The sequence below is a fragment of the Semicossyphus pulcher genome, unplaced genomic scaffold (assembly GCF_022749685.1).
Source record: "Semicossyphus pulcher isolate SPU_LCO1_2020_fin unplaced genomic scaffold, fSemPul1.0.p SCAF_1, whole genome shotgun sequence".
Lineage (NCBI taxonomy): Eukaryota > Metazoa > Chordata > Actinopteri > Labriformes > Labridae > Semicossyphus > Semicossyphus pulcher.
Window position 1 is genome coordinate 26,190,876 of NW_027211603.1, and position 15,214 is coordinate 26,206,089.

Genomic DNA, 15,214 nt, shown 5'->3' on the forward strand with positions numbered 1-15,214 from the left:
CTCATTCTGCTCCTGATGAATTATTACACCTCTGTTATGCAATATGTCTTCATGTACACGTAACCCCCGGTAATAAAGTGTTTCACGTAGTTATAGAACAAAACAGTACGAAAAAAAGGACAACAGCATTGGAAATGGTCGGAATTAACACAGAAGATGCCCAAAATGTTATTAAAATGTGTTGATAATTTGTTATACTTGTTATTTGTGATACTTTTCCTTGAGTCATCAGGTCATGATAATATCACGGAAGGAGGAAGTTAACCGGTTTATCACTTATAAAGGAGGAAACCATTTTGGCTCGCTGAAACGTTCAGTTCTGCACGTACATCCAGGAGACGTCAGACTGCTTCACACGCTGTGCTGTGTGAGAGGACACCATGTTCAGCACGGGAAAGAGGATACTAGCGACTGTCTCTTGAAGGACGAAACAAGCGTGTTGTCTTTTCATTCATTCATAAATAACAAGACAGCACATTTTTTCTTCAAACTTCAAAAAATTTAAAGTGACCATCTGCAGGAGCAAACGCGCACTTTGCCTCGCACTTGGCTTGCGCACACCAACATCCTGCTTTATTGGTCCAGAGCTGACAGTGTCAGCTTCTGACGCAGCCAATGCACCTATCCGCGCAGGGGGACTCAGACACCTGACGGCTACATCTCTTGACACGCCGGTCTTACCCATCACGACCACTCCGGTTCTGCAGTGCAGGGACAGCTGCGTTTTATGGAAGCGGAGTCTGTGCATACGGTCGTTATCATGCTGCCACCAAAGAACTGCCTGCCGAGGAACTACAGCTGCATAGCTGGACTCTTCGGGAGCCTGGCAGCAGCCAACCCGAGGCTGGACGATGGGGAGGATTTTGACAGGATGAACGGCACATGTGAGCCCATCGAGAACCCCGTAGTGGACGAGAGACCGCGGGGCAGAGAGATCTTCCTGAAGCCTCCACAGAGTCCAAACCTGCGGCGGAGGTGCAAGTCTCTGCCCACTCCCACAGAGAGATCAAAGTTGGAGATCTCCCGCAGCAGGAGTCCCACCAGTCAGAAAAAGGTCCGGTTCGCTGACTCCCTGGGCCTGGAGCTCATTTCAGTGAAGCACTTCGATGAAACAGATGAGCCAGAGGTGCCGGAGCGCATTTGGGCAAAACTCCCCAAAGGACCCATGCACCTGAATCATTTGGACACAAAGTTCCCTCGGGCTCCTGCCCACTCTGTGTTCATGGAGCTGCAGTTCACCAACCCAGGCACACTGCCCGGCTTTCAGCAGAAAGTGAGGGAAGTGAAAGTCATGTTGGAGTGCGTTGAGGCGGATGAGTTCAGCCTGTCTGGGTTTGTGCGCGTGTTGAATCTAGCTTTTGAAAAGAGCGTCTCTTTGCGCTATTCTCTGAACAATTGGATAACATTTATGGACAGTTTGGCCTCATATGTTCCCAGTTCAAGCGACGGTGTCACCGATAAGTTCAGTTTCAAGATCGTCATGCCCACCTCCTTCGACAACGGAGGCACGCTGCAGTTTGCAATTAAATACTGTGTCGAGGGGGAAGAGTTCTGGGACAATAACAATGGGAACAACTACAAAGTGCGGCGTCACCGGTACAAGATGTCCCCGCCGCGGGAGTGGGAGAACGGATGGATTCACTTCATCTGAGCTTTGTTGTCTGCATTGGCACACTGTGTGCGTAAATTGCGCGTAACTGATCCTCGGGTACCTTAATTATGACTGTAGCCTGTGAAAGATGATTTTTTTTTCTGCCTCTGTCAGCTACAGTGAAAACAATTACCCTCAGTAATTTGAAAATTTGCCCCTGTGTGGTTACCGATAAAGTGTTACAGACCACTTTAAAAGCCTTTAATGGGGGCCCGGTGTGTGATGCTGTTAGATAATTTGCCTTGATGTCAGGGCTCTGTTCAGCTGGGTGCCCTTTGGGAGGGCATGTTCACGTTATGTAATGTAGAAACACGTGCCACGGAAAACGTGCCGGGCAATGCCGACTTCAAGCATCACTGCTCCTGGCAGAAGATGCTGTACATTTATTCAGTGGCATGCAGATGTTGAAATCATCAGTTTCATTAGCATGTGTGCAAAAACAGTCTAGACAGCATTTCATTTGGCTTATGTTGATGCCAAGTGAACCTTTAGTAGCAAAGGCTACTCCTTGGCGGTCTCCTGCAGTATGGGGGAAACATACACATCTTATATGTTGCAGGTCATTTCATCAAAAATTCAATGTTTAATTTCCCACTGTCATGCTACTGAAAGATGCCTTATTTTAAGACGTGATGTGGGAAGTTGTGCATTGAATGTTGTATAGTATTTTCTTCATTAGGCTTGAATAGAGTAGATGCAGTAGATGGTTTTCATCATTAAACTTTCAATAAGCTCTTTAGGCACTGGAAATATGTGTCTTAACACCTGTAGGCCTCCAATCCAGAGACGCAGAACTTAGTCATAAAAGTACCTTTAAGTCATGTATTTGCACACATTCAACACCCCGTGTATATGTTTTGCTGCGTTGAGGCCTGTTCAAAGTCTAAACTCAAAGTTTCCACCAGAAATTAAATTCCCACAGTCATCCATCAATCATAAAGGCTCAGTTTAAAAGGAATGGGCTTCGACCTGTCATACTGTACTTGGAGTGATTGTTCTCCCCCAGGGAACATTAATCTAGTAGCAGTTGTGCCCGGTCACATTACCTCAGATTACTTGTGGACTTTTCCTCTTCTTCTTCAGGTTGATCGTTATCGAACAGATCTTATTTTCACAGTGATTTTTTTCTAAGTATTCTTGTACATTTTTCAGATCAAAACACAACACTTTTCATTTCTAATGCTGAACTTTTTCAGAGAAAGTTTGTCTACAGACAAAGTAGCTATTACACCAACGACTGTGTTTCACTGATCTCTACTGCTGTAGGGTTCATGATAGTATCCTCAGTTACCACTGTGCAAGAATAGTGCTGCTTCTTACACCCCACGTGACCAAAACGGTTTCAAACACCTGACTGACCTGGCTGACTTTTCTATCCTTACATGGGAAACCTTTGTCTGATTACCAGTAGCCTTGATGTTACACAACCAGTCTGCCCCCTGCAGACAACTGCTAATGTCATATCAATAGGAGGTTTATTAATAATTTCTAGAGAGTCGTCTTTATCACTCCTGATCATGTATTCGGTCTGTGCAGCAATCAGGCTTGCATGTCGTTGGCAAGCTAATCTAATGCAATGCAAATATCCATCATGCTTTTGAAGAATTGTACGTTATAAGCAATGTTTGAGGACAAGCAGGAAGTTGGGACTCAGTTCAGAAGAGGGTGCTTTTAATAACAGCGCTCTGACTGTAATCTGAACATCACTCTGACTTTTGTTTACATCATCGTGGCCTGAGAGGGAAGCTCTCCTTTTAATGAGGGCATCAGGTTGGGATGTGGAAAAGAACTATTCCTGTAACCACTTAGAGTTTGGGGAAGCTTCGCTGTAAATCCATCAGCAATGTTTGCCACTAAATCGGATCTAGTTTGTGTTGGAACTTAAATGTTATACCTGAAGTTGTTAGAGTGGTTTTGCTGAAGTGAGAGACAGCCAGCACTGAGTTGTTTTCACTTTTAGTATAATTAGATTCATCATGTATAATGTTGCATTTCTCCAACCTGTTTATTTGAACACACTGTGGATATAACAGATCCAGCCATGGCAGAGCTTACTGTGTTATGTTGTCTGCTTTGGTCTGTGTTAACTCTGTATAAGCATCCATGCAGTGCAGAACCAGAAAGCATTACTTATCCAACCTGAGACCGCTGATACAAGCGCAGAGAGATGCATAAATACCAATCAGTGACTGCGACAGAGTAAGTTTAGGCTGAAAAATATAAACTGTGGTTAAAAGTTGAGCCTGATGTCTCCCTCACTGCTGTTGTTATCGGTGCGTCTCTACCACAAAGGAAATGAAGGGCTTCTGGTCTGATGAGATGCTCATTTCAGTGTATACATTAACATTTTGCATCAGAACTCACTGATATATATATGTGTATGTAAATGTGTAAATGTGTCATATTGAATGTCCTCCTATTACTGTTCTTTGTTCTGTGTATTTTGGTGCATTTGCAAAGCAGAATCGAGAGACATGAATGGTAAAAGTTTGGTACCTGATCGGCTTGTGAAGTTAAAAGAGCCTAAATGTGATAATTACTAAAGCACACTTAATATTAAATTTAATATATATAAATTAATGCTGCTAGTCTAATTGGTAACACCGCTTACTGAGATAATCTGTCTCATAACAATGTTTTATATTTAAGTGAGATATTGCTGAGTATTAGCAATAAGTCCAAAAATGTGAGCAGTGTACCTGAACAAAATGACCATATTTGAGCCCCCCTTGTGCACGACTGTCTGTGCACTCTGCCTTACTAAAATGTTACTTTACTTAGAGACATGAAGCAAAGCTGGAAGAATGCAAGTGCTTGTTTGTTCTCTGATAACGTAATTACAGATGGATAATAACATGTGGAAATGGCAGGCGTACATATTTGGGCAAAATGCACTTTGGTATTTGGTAACGTTTGAATCGAGCGACTTATGATTGTAGAATCTGTCAAAGCAGGTCTAACGCACTTTGAATAAGGACATGGAAAAGGGCAGGGGTGCAATTCCCTATATATATGAAAGCTTCTCCTGTGAATAGCTACTAACCAAGATCTTTACCATCCTTTGTCCTACGTCACCGCTCTGTTCTCTCACTGTGTACAGCCTAAATCACTTCTGTCTTATTTATAACCATTGTATGGCACTCAGTTTATTTTTTAGTTAGCTTTGAGCCTCTTTTGAGTCCTAACATCTGCAGTCATCTGACTGTGTTAACCCGTACCGTTGCTGTCTGTTTCTCCTCTTTTTTGCAGTGAATGTTAACCATGTTTGCATGTACAGCTGTAACATACCTTTATTTCTTTGTTTTGTTTTTAATGTAACCTCTATTTTGTTAAAACAATGGTTAATAAAAGCATTTGTGATGGAAACCAAACTCTCTGCCAGTCCTATTTAAACACTGTACCTCAGCCAATTATTTAATGTCTCCTTGCTTATTACATGAACATGAAACATAAACTGTTGCATAAGAGTGCAATGGAATCTATAGATCCCTAAACCACATCCCCCAGTCTGAGCATGTGCAGCGTGAGCCTGCAGAGCTGTTACTGTGTGTGTTCCCATGGTGTTTATGGACCATTAGGTCAGCTGAGCTGCTCATTTGGCTGCAGCAGGTCCCCATTCATAAAGCTGCACACTGCAGTGGGCTGTAGCCATCGCCATTGTAGACATGGCTGCGGACATGTCCTTGAATCGATTGCAGTCTGACACCCCCACCCCCCTCCGTATATGAAAGGGAGGGGTTGGAGCTGGAGGCAGGAAGAAGTGCAGGAGAGCTGAGCAGACGCACATAAAACACAACATAAAACAGGTTCTATATACAGCTAATATATGATACAGCATGTTTGACCTTTTGACCTTTGCTTATACACTCTTGCAAACCCAGCTGCTTGTTAAGCTTCCCTTTCATCAGAATTTTTGAGATAGTGTTTCTCTTGAATTTTGCCTATGATAAGATCATCCATGGTCCTGCACACTGCGTGCTCGACAAATTAAAAGATAACACATTCATAAACTGCTACGGGTTACAAAGCATGGTCTGTGATGATATTAAAATCTGTAATAAGGTGAAAAAGTCCCTACGTTTATAAAAGCTGATTAAAAAACAGAAATTAAAAAAAACTGACAAAACTAATTACATGCTTGAGCTACATTTGTGAGCAGAGCCCCTGCTCAGTCACAGGGGAAACCCCATAGCTGTGTCTCCCCATTTATCAGAGGTGTAACAAAAACAGTATATCTCCATTATGTAAGTTATCGCTTGTTAGAATTATACTTGCATTTCAATCATGTGCTTTATGTGCTGTGAATGTTGTGAACTATTTTGGTGAACTAGCACAAAAATACAATCAATCTACAATCCCTTTATTTCTAACTAACCTGTCTTCTCTTTAAAGTTGTAATCTCGAAGATCTCAGTTTCGTTTTCTTTGGCGGCATCTATAGCGATAAATTGTAATTGTGGGAATACATTTACCAGATATTCAGACAGTGTTGCATGTGTGACGTCCACGGTTGGCTCCGGTTGTAACTCTTGATTTTCCTCGCTGATGGTCGCTTTCCTTTTTAGACTGTTTGCCTTCTTCTGAGCATCAAATTTGTTTCTTTTTCTTTGGATTTTCACTTATTTTTGAAGTTGTATCTGTAGTCATCGATCTTTTCTTTGTTTGTTCAGCCATAGTAGATTACTGTTTACTCGCAACACTTGCAGAGACCGGAAAAGCAGCCGCGTAGCTCCGCCTACCCTCTCTGGCAGACCAACCACTGCTGGGTGATGGAAAATGCGTCACTAACTGGGCGCCGCTTGGGATTTTTTCCACAAATGTCGCCACAGACAGCCAGTCTGTAAAACTACAAATGCAAAGGCTTTCATCAGTGGGCCATAGGCTCAATCACCACCACTGTGTTAACATATGCCGTGATAGATAGTGACTTAACAAACAATTAAATAAAAAAAATAAAAAAATGTACTTAAATGAAAATATTCAAGATTATTACTTTCAACTACTGTACAATGGGAGCAGATGGAGACATGTTGTCCATCTATATATACAATCATTGGTGCAGACCTTTGTAAGACCCTTCCATCTGCATCTATTCTGTTGTTTTGCTTTGCTTGGGACGTTTTCAGGAGGGGTGCTGTTGTGGTTCCCTGAGCCAATCACAGCGTATAGGTGAGTGTGGGAGTGATTCAAATTAGCAACTGGGCCCCATTCAGACCAGCAAACATGGGGAAAGAGCGATTCAGAGTTGGCCTTCTTTCCCTTTACTTCTAACAACCATGCCAGTCTTCTCTTTAAATAGCACAGCCTCTTTATATAATAAGAAATAATAAGCAAACTGGTTTCATGAAATAAGGCCTCAGTCTCTAGAGTGCATCCACAAAGTCTACAACTCTTTCAATAAAGAAATTAAATGGCTCCTAATGACACTATAATATAATACATTCTTGACTGATGGGAAATGTAACACTGGAATGAGTTAGGTGTGTATCTGCTGTACATAATGTGTGTGTTGTGTGGGTGGTGTATTGGGGGTTTGTGTGTCAGATTAGGAACCCGATCCTGCTTTAATCTTCATGCAAACCTGCGGCGGTGACGGCTGAGCTGTGTCGGCCCACAGTCAGAGGAAGTTGAGCCAAACTTTACTGACTTACACTCGTGTTGAAGGCTTCCTGACACTTTGTAGCAGCTCTGCAATGCTAGCCTAATGCTTTCAGCAGCCAGTCGGAGAGAATCCATATGGCCTGACAATAAAAACCTGCTGTGAGATCCCAATTTAACTCTATGATTAGAGCTACTCAGCAGATGCTTGAAGTGGAAAAGCACATAATTCCCTAGAAGACAGATAAAGGGAGATTATGTCATAAGTGGTGAGGCAGGAAATTAAGACGTGCACAGTTTGATTTGATGGAGACTTAGCACATTTGTCTTGTCTGGATATTATTAGACTATTTTTAAGATGCATTGTGCAGCACAGTTTGGCAGGAGTTTGCACTCACATCATGCTTTCTGTGTGATTACCAAGTGGTTTTAATCAGGAAGCACCGTCATGCTGTGTAACAACAGCTGCTTATATAACTGCTGAGCTAATGTGATGATGACGTCCTGATTGTTCTCTCCCTCAGGCGTGTGGCGTTATGAGACTGCAGCCACAGAGCTGTTTCCATCACACCTGCGTAGCTTCTCCCACCTCACCCCGAGTGTGTCCTTCGGCTCTAATAACGTGGCACTCAAATAGGTTTCATGATTTCAGGGTGAATAATTCATGGTGGGCATTCAGAGGAATGCTGCGCCCAGAGATCAATCCTGACTCAGCTGAAGCCAGAGCTGCTGCGTAGGGCTCAGTCATAACCTCGTCTCAGGGAGCTCTGGACCTGAATAATTAATTTGCCAAATGATGTTTTGCATCTTTGGAAAATTCAGTCTGTTGTTTTGGAGTGTCTGCTAACCAAGATGGCTTTCCTATTCCTTTGAACACAGCTGTTTCTTTTGCATTCTTCCTCTTTATACTTCAGGGCAAATCACGCTGCTTTCCCCAAAACCTTTGGAGCTCTTTCTCTGTATCTTACAACACTTTCTTGCACATATAAAGTACATTCACTCACGTATAAGAGGTACAAATCAGGGGTGGCAGGAGTCAGACCGCATCTTTGTCAAACAGCCTGCTTGCTTACTTCTCTCACCCTGTTCCCCTCCTCACTGCATGTCTTTATCCCTTTCTCCGACAAATACTTTCTTTCTTACTTATTTAATAAAAGATATAAGGGTAACTAAAGGAGAGATTTACATGAAGTAATTAGGGACTAGTTGGTTACTACTCAGGGCTGCACAGTGGTGCAGTGGTTAGCGCTGTCGCCTCTCAGCTAGAAGGTTCCAGTTCAAACCCCGGTTTTGGACGAAGTGGGTCTTTCTGTGTGGAGTTTGCATGTTCTCCGCATGCACGTGTGGGTACTCCGGCTTCCTCGCACAGTCCAAAGACATACTCGTTAGGTTAAGTGGTGACTCTAAATTCTCCGTAGGTGTATTTGTGAGCAAGAAAGGTTGTCTGTCTCTGTGTGTCAGCCCTGTGATTGACTGGTGATCAGTCCAGTTGTAACCCCGCCTCTCGTCCAATGACAGCTGGGATAGGCTCCAGGCTCCCCGCGACCCTGAACAGAATAAGCGGTATAGATAATGGGTGGATAGTTACTACTCAGTATTATGTATCACTACTTGAGTCGCATGAATATAACAGCGATAACAGTGATGTTGAGATAATTACTAATAAATGAGTTGCAAAAGGAATTACTCTTGAAGAACGTTGATTCACAACTGTTTGTGAACTGATCAATGATTTATTATCATAGGATCTTCCAGTCGGTTCCCTATCATTATCTAATAGCCCTCCATTAGGACACAAATAGGGAAGTACTCGTAAATAATTAATCATAACTGAAGTTGTTCCTGATTCTTTCCTCACTCGTTCCCACTTGACTCATCATTAGCTGTATGATTTGATTAGGAGTAACTTATTTACTAATAGGGCAGTAAGTGTACTTTGTTTAGTGTTAACATTAATATTTCATACACTTGGTCTAATACATTATTTTGTTTATTTTGTTTTCATTTAGCTTTTGTTTGCATACTGCATACTGCATTTTGGCCAAATCAGTACTGCTAGTATAGAATGTGATTACAGCCTTTGTCTTCCCCTGTCTCTGTGCCAGTTCGTCGTCACATCGTCTTTCTCAGAGAAACGTGTGTCAAATGCATTGTCTAGTGATCCATGTTCTCTCCTGTGGACTTAGATGGATACCTGAACTGTTGTTGCTTTTCCTCGTGGCTTCTTGTGATTTCTCCCCCCTTTGTTGGATTTTTGGTTGAACCTTATGTTGGATTTTTTTGATTCCCTGGACTCTAAAAGTAAGCCTTTAGTTCCTGTCTTGGTTTGTGTTCCAAATAATCATCCTATTGTCTGCACCTGGGTCCTCTCCCTTTTTAGTTAAAACCCCAAACTTGACAGAATCTTAGGGGGAAAAAAACATGCTAGCATGTGTGCGTTTTATGACGGATTAGGCAGATAAGCATCATGAAGTATTCATTATTGTGGTTGCCCAATTTGCAGCAGACTTACCAGACCAGCTTCACCACATCCCTGCTTTATAATGTGTAAGTATGAGCACACACAAAAACAGCCATGAAAAAAACCCCTCTACAGTGAGTTCATCTGTAACCCTGGGAAGCGTTTAACACTAGTTTCCACTCTCTTAAAAATGTTTGTTCATTAGAAGGAAAGCTAACTTGTTCCCACACACCATATTTAGTCATGATAAAGGAAGTTTGAGAGGCTTCAGAGGAAATACTTTCCCGACAAAGAATGGCACTGTGCCATAACGACATATCACAAACAGATAAGCTTATGTTTGAGTTATGACACAGCTGCCTCCAGAGGGACGAAGAACTGACCCATGGTTATCGTGTATTTGCTGATATACTTTGGTCACACTGAGCTTAAATGAATGCTGTGGTGATGCCTGGGAACTGCACAGAATACTACAATGATACTTCTGCTTAGATATTATTAACTTAACAAAAGTGTCAAACACACCCTCACACCTACGGCAGATGTGGCTTTGAACTTTGTTGACAGCTTGACACTGCCTGAACGAGATACATATTCTTTCCCATGTTCATTATGTGGTACCAGAGAACATGCAGAGAACATACACTCGGTTACCTGTTGTCACAGTCTGCTCCACTCTCCCAGTCTGCCACACCTCCTCATCAGACCAACTCCCTACACCTGTCTCTGCTCCACTCTACCTGTCAGCCACGCCTCCTCATCAGGCCAACTCTCCACACCTGTGAGAGCCCTGGCTGCATTTAAGCCTGCTCCTGTCTCTGCTTCAGTGCCAGATTGTTCTTGTATTATGCCTGACTTTCCAGCGTTTTTCCCCGGACTGATCACCTGTTGCCGACCTCGTCTGTCCCCGACCTGCCTGCCTCGTCTCTGCCCTGGATATTACCTCAGCCTTCTGTCTTCGACCACGAGTTTCGCCTATTCCCTCCTGGTTACACACCTACTCGGCTCTGTGGCTACACAGCTCACCACTGGACCTGTCTGCCAGCTAGGTAATCCACCTGTTGTTGGCTTTGCCTTCAGTCAGCGACACCAGGCTCCCTCCTTCTCAGATCTCGCAGAAGATCACTGTGAGCCAAGACTTTTCACCCTGCCATTGTATAAACTGTTAAAGACTGCAGTGAATAATAAAGGTCATTACCGACTGATATCCCGTCTGCCTGTGCTGCTTTTGGGTCCTCACCATACCCGTTACAGTACAATCTGGCCAGACATGGACCCAGCACACACGGCGATGGATCGCCTGGAGAAGGTAGAGGCGATGCTCCAGCACCACGAGGCACTGCTACTTTCTAACTCTGCAGATGTTCGACTGGCGGTGGCTAAGCAGGAGCAGGCGTTTACCTCGCTAGCCTCGCAGGTCCAACAGCTCGCCGCAGCTTTTGCCCAAGCTCACCCTCTGCCCCCGGAACCCGTCCAGCCTCCACCAGCCCCGGCTGCCTCCGCCTCTACCTCTGCCTTCGCTTCGGAGCCTCGTGTGGGGGTTCCTGAACGCTACGCCGGGGACGCGGAGGGTTGCCGCCCGTTCCTCACGAACTGTTCGATCCTGTTCGCTCTCCAGCCCCATACCTTCGCTTCGGAGGACGCCAGGGTGGCGTTCACTGTGAATCATCTGACGGGGCGCGCTCGGCTGTGGGGAACAGCCGAGTGGGAGCGTCGCACTCCAGCCTGCTCCTCTTTTCAAGCCTTCGCTGCTGAGCTTCGTAAAGTGTTTGGAGAAGCTTCCCGAGGGCCGGACGCATCTGGAGGGCTTCTTGGTCTGAACCAAGGGTCGCATTCAGTGGCCGATTACTCCATCAACTTCCGCACCCAGGCTAGCTCCAGTGAGTGGAACCAGGCTGCCCAGTGCGACGCATTCCTGATGGGGCTCGCTGACTACATCAAGGATGAACTAATATCGTATGATCTTCCCACCACTCTCGACGGCATCATCGAGCTGGCTTCCCGCATCGATCGTCGCATTCAAGCGAGACGGCGGGAGAAACATCAGGGGCTAGCGGGACGACGCCAGCCCGCCCCGCCACCAGCGGCTTCCGGGGTATCGATGCTTTCTGGCAGCCGGTCTTCAGGGGAGCCTGAACCCATGCAGGTTGGCCGGGCCAGTTTAACTCCTGAAGAGAGGAAAAGACGCCGCGAGGGGAACCTCTGCCTGTATTGTGGCCAAGCGGGACACTTTATTTCCGGGTGTCCGCTAAAAGGACGGACTCACCAGGAAGGAAGGAGTTCCTGGTGAGTCATACGTCTAGCTCCTCCTCCAGCACACGATCCCTGTGCCAGGTCCGCCTGCTGCTGCCTGAGGGATCCCAGACCCTCGCCACCCTCATTGACTCTGGCTCTGATGCCAACATTATGGATTTTAATCTAGCTCAGCAGCTGGGTGTCGGTCAGATTCCCCTGCCAGCTCCAGTCTCCACCAACGCTCTGGATGGTCGACTTCTGGGAACTGTGACCCACCTGACAGCACCCATACGGATGTTAATTTCCGGGAACCACCATGAAACACTCCAGTTTCACATCCTGCACTCTCCTCGTCATCCTCTCCTCCTGGGGTTCCCATGGCTCCGACGTCACAATCCGCACCTGGATTGGACCACAGGGGCGATCCTGGGGTGGAGTTCATCTTGTCACCAGGTCTGCCTCAAGCAAGCCGCCGCACCACAACCTTCTGCCGGGACCAGTTCTTCGACCGATGTGCTGGGGGTCCCGGCTGAGTATCTGGACTTCAGGGAGGTCTTCAGTAAGGCCAAGGCAACCTCCCTTCCCCCACATCGGCCCTACGACTGCGCCATCAACCTCCAGCCCGGTGCCACGCCGCCCAGAGGACGCCTGTATTCCCTGTCCGTTCCTGAGAGGGGGGCGATGGAGACATATATCAGCGACGGTCTAGCGGCGGGCATCATCCGCCCCTCCTCGTCTCCGGCTGGAGCCGGTTTCTTTTTCGTGGAGAAAAAAGACAAAACACTCCGCCCCTGCATTGACTATCGTGGATTAAATGACATTACCATCAAGAACCGGTACCCCCTGCCCCTCATCTCCTCGGCTTTCGAGCTCCTGGAGGGCGCCACCATCTTCACCAAGCTTGACCTGCGCAATGCCTATCACCTGGTCCGGATCCGTGAGGGGGACGAGTGGAAGACGGCGTTCAATACCCCCACCGGTCACTACGAGTACCTGGTGATGCCCTTCGGCCTCACCAACGCTCCTGCTGTCTTCCAGGCCCTGGTTAATGACGTGCTCAGGGACATGCTCAACAGGTTCGTCTTCGTTTACCTCGATGATATCCTGATCTTCTCCCGCTCCAGAGAGGAACATGTTCATCACGTCCAGAAAGTCCTCCAACGCCTCCTGGAAAACTCCCTTTTCGTCAAGGCCGAAAAGTGTGAGTTTCACGCCTCGTCTGTCTCCTTCCTGGGGTACATCGTAGGGAGAGGGACCGTGGAGATGGACTCAGCCAAGGTTTCTGCCGTCACCACTTGGCCCGCCCCTGATTCCCGCAAGCAGCTTCAACGTTTCCTGGGCTTCGCCAACTTCTACCGGAGGTTCATCAGGGGCTACAGTTCGGTGGCGGCCCCCCTCACAGCTCTCACATCCTCCAAGGTGCCCTTTCTCTGGTCCAGGGCCGCTAATGACTCTTTTCAGGCCCTGAAGACACGATTCACCTCGGCCCCCATCCTCCAAATGCCGGACCCTGAACGGCAATTCGTGGTCGAGGTGGACGCCTCCGACTTAGGAGTGGGGGCCGTCTTGTCCCAGAGAGCGGCCGCCGACCAGAAGTTGCACCCCTGCGCCTTCTATTCCCGACGTTTGACCCCGGCAGAGAGGAATTATGACATTGGGAACCGAGAGCTCCTCGCCGTCAAGTTGGCATTAGAAGAGTGGCGACACTGGCTCGAGGGGACTAAACTGCCGTTTCTGGTATGGACGGACCATAAAAACCTCGAGTACCTCCAGTCCGCTAAGAGACTGAACTCCCGCCAGGCCCGATGGGCACTCTTCCTGACCCGGTTCAACTTTTCCCTCTCCTATCGACCGGGGTCCCGCAACGTCAAGCCCGACGCCCTGTCCCGTCAGTTCTTGGAAAGGGAGGGGGACAGGGCCGACCCGGACACTATCCTGCCTTCTTCCCGTCTGGTCGCTACACTCACCTGGGAGATCGAGGAGAAAGTCAGGGCCGCCGCCCAAGACCAGCCCGGACCCAGCGCTTGCCCCCCCAACCGCCTGTTCGTTCCGCCTGATCTCCGGCCGAGGTTCTACTATGGGCCCACAGCACTCAACTTACCTGTCACCCAGGGATTCAACGGACAAAGGACTTTGTGCAGCGCCGGTTCTGGTGGACGTCACTGGATGAGGACATTCGGGGGTTCGTCAATGCCTGTCCCACCTGCAACCAGCACAAGCCGACTCACCATGCCCCCGCCGGTCTTCTGCATCCTCTGCCTGTGCCTCATCGTCCCTGGTCGCACATTTCCTTGGACTTCGTCACCGGTCTACCACCATCCAGCGGCAACTCTACTATCCTGACGGTGGTAGACCGGTTCAGTAAGATGGCCCATTTTGTGCCCCTGCCCAAACTTCCATCTGCCAAAGAGACGGCCAAGCTACTCCTCCTCCACGTCGTCCGTCTCCACGGCATCCCAGTAGACGTGGTCTCTGATCGGGGCCCCCAGTTCGCCTCAGTATTCTGGAGGGAGTTCTGCTCGCTTCTGGGAGCCACCGTCAGCCTGTCCTCGGGGTACCACCCCCAGTCCAACGGCCAGACCGAACGCAAAAATCAGGAAATGGAAACGGCACTACGCTGTATGACGTCTCAACACCCTACTTCCTGGTCCGAACAACTTCTTTGGGTAGAATATGCCCACAACACCTTGACCAGCTCCGCCACAGGTCTCTCCCCCTTTGAGTGTACCTATGGGTTCCAGCCTCCGCTCTTTCCAGCACTCGAAAGAGAAGCATCCTGCCCCTCTGTCCAGTACTTCATCCGCCGTTGTCACAGGACGTGGACCCGAGCCAGGGCGGCTCTGCTCCGGGCCGCTGGCCGCTACACTGCGGCCTCCAATCGCCACCGCTCCAAGGCCCCGGACTACCAACCGGGTCAGAAGGTTTGGCTCTCCACCCGTGATCTCCCCCTCCGAGTGGAATCCAAGAAACTGGCTCCTCGGTTCATCGGCCCGTTCGAGATCCAGGAGATCATCAACCCGGTGGCGGTGAGACTCAAGCTCCCCAGATCCATGCGGGTTCATCCCACATTTCATGTCTCCAAGGTTAAACCGGTCCGAGAGAGCGCTCTGGTCCCTGCCGCGCCACCTCCACCGCCTCCTCGCCTCATCGATGGAGGTCCCTCCTACACTGTCCGTCGCCTCCTGCAGTCTCGCCGGCGTGGGAGGGGATTCCAGTACCTGGTGGACTGGGAGGGTTACGGCCCTGAAGAGAGGTCCTGGGTCCCTGGGA

General features: G+C 47.7%; 1 protein-coding gene across 1 annotated transcript; it reads left to right on the forward strand.

The window, feature by feature from the left end:
- Nucleotides 1–561: 561 nt before the first annotated feature.
- LOC138588262 (protein phosphatase 1 regulatory subunit 3E) lies at nucleotides 562–5,008 on the forward strand. Its single transcript, XM_069658261.1, has one exon. It carries the CDS (start codon nucleotides 728–730, stop codon nucleotides 1,649–1,651), a length of 924 nt encoding a protein of 307 aa, XP_069514362.1. The 5' UTR covers nucleotides 562–727; the 3' UTR covers nucleotides 1,652–5,008.
- The last annotated feature ends 10,206 nt before the right edge of the window (nucleotides 5,009–15,214 follow it).

Coding starts and splice junctions, on each gene's coding strand:
- LOC138588262 (XM_069658261.1), top strand. CDS start 728: ATGGAAGCGGAGTCTGTGCATACGGTCGTTATCATGCTGCCACCAAAG.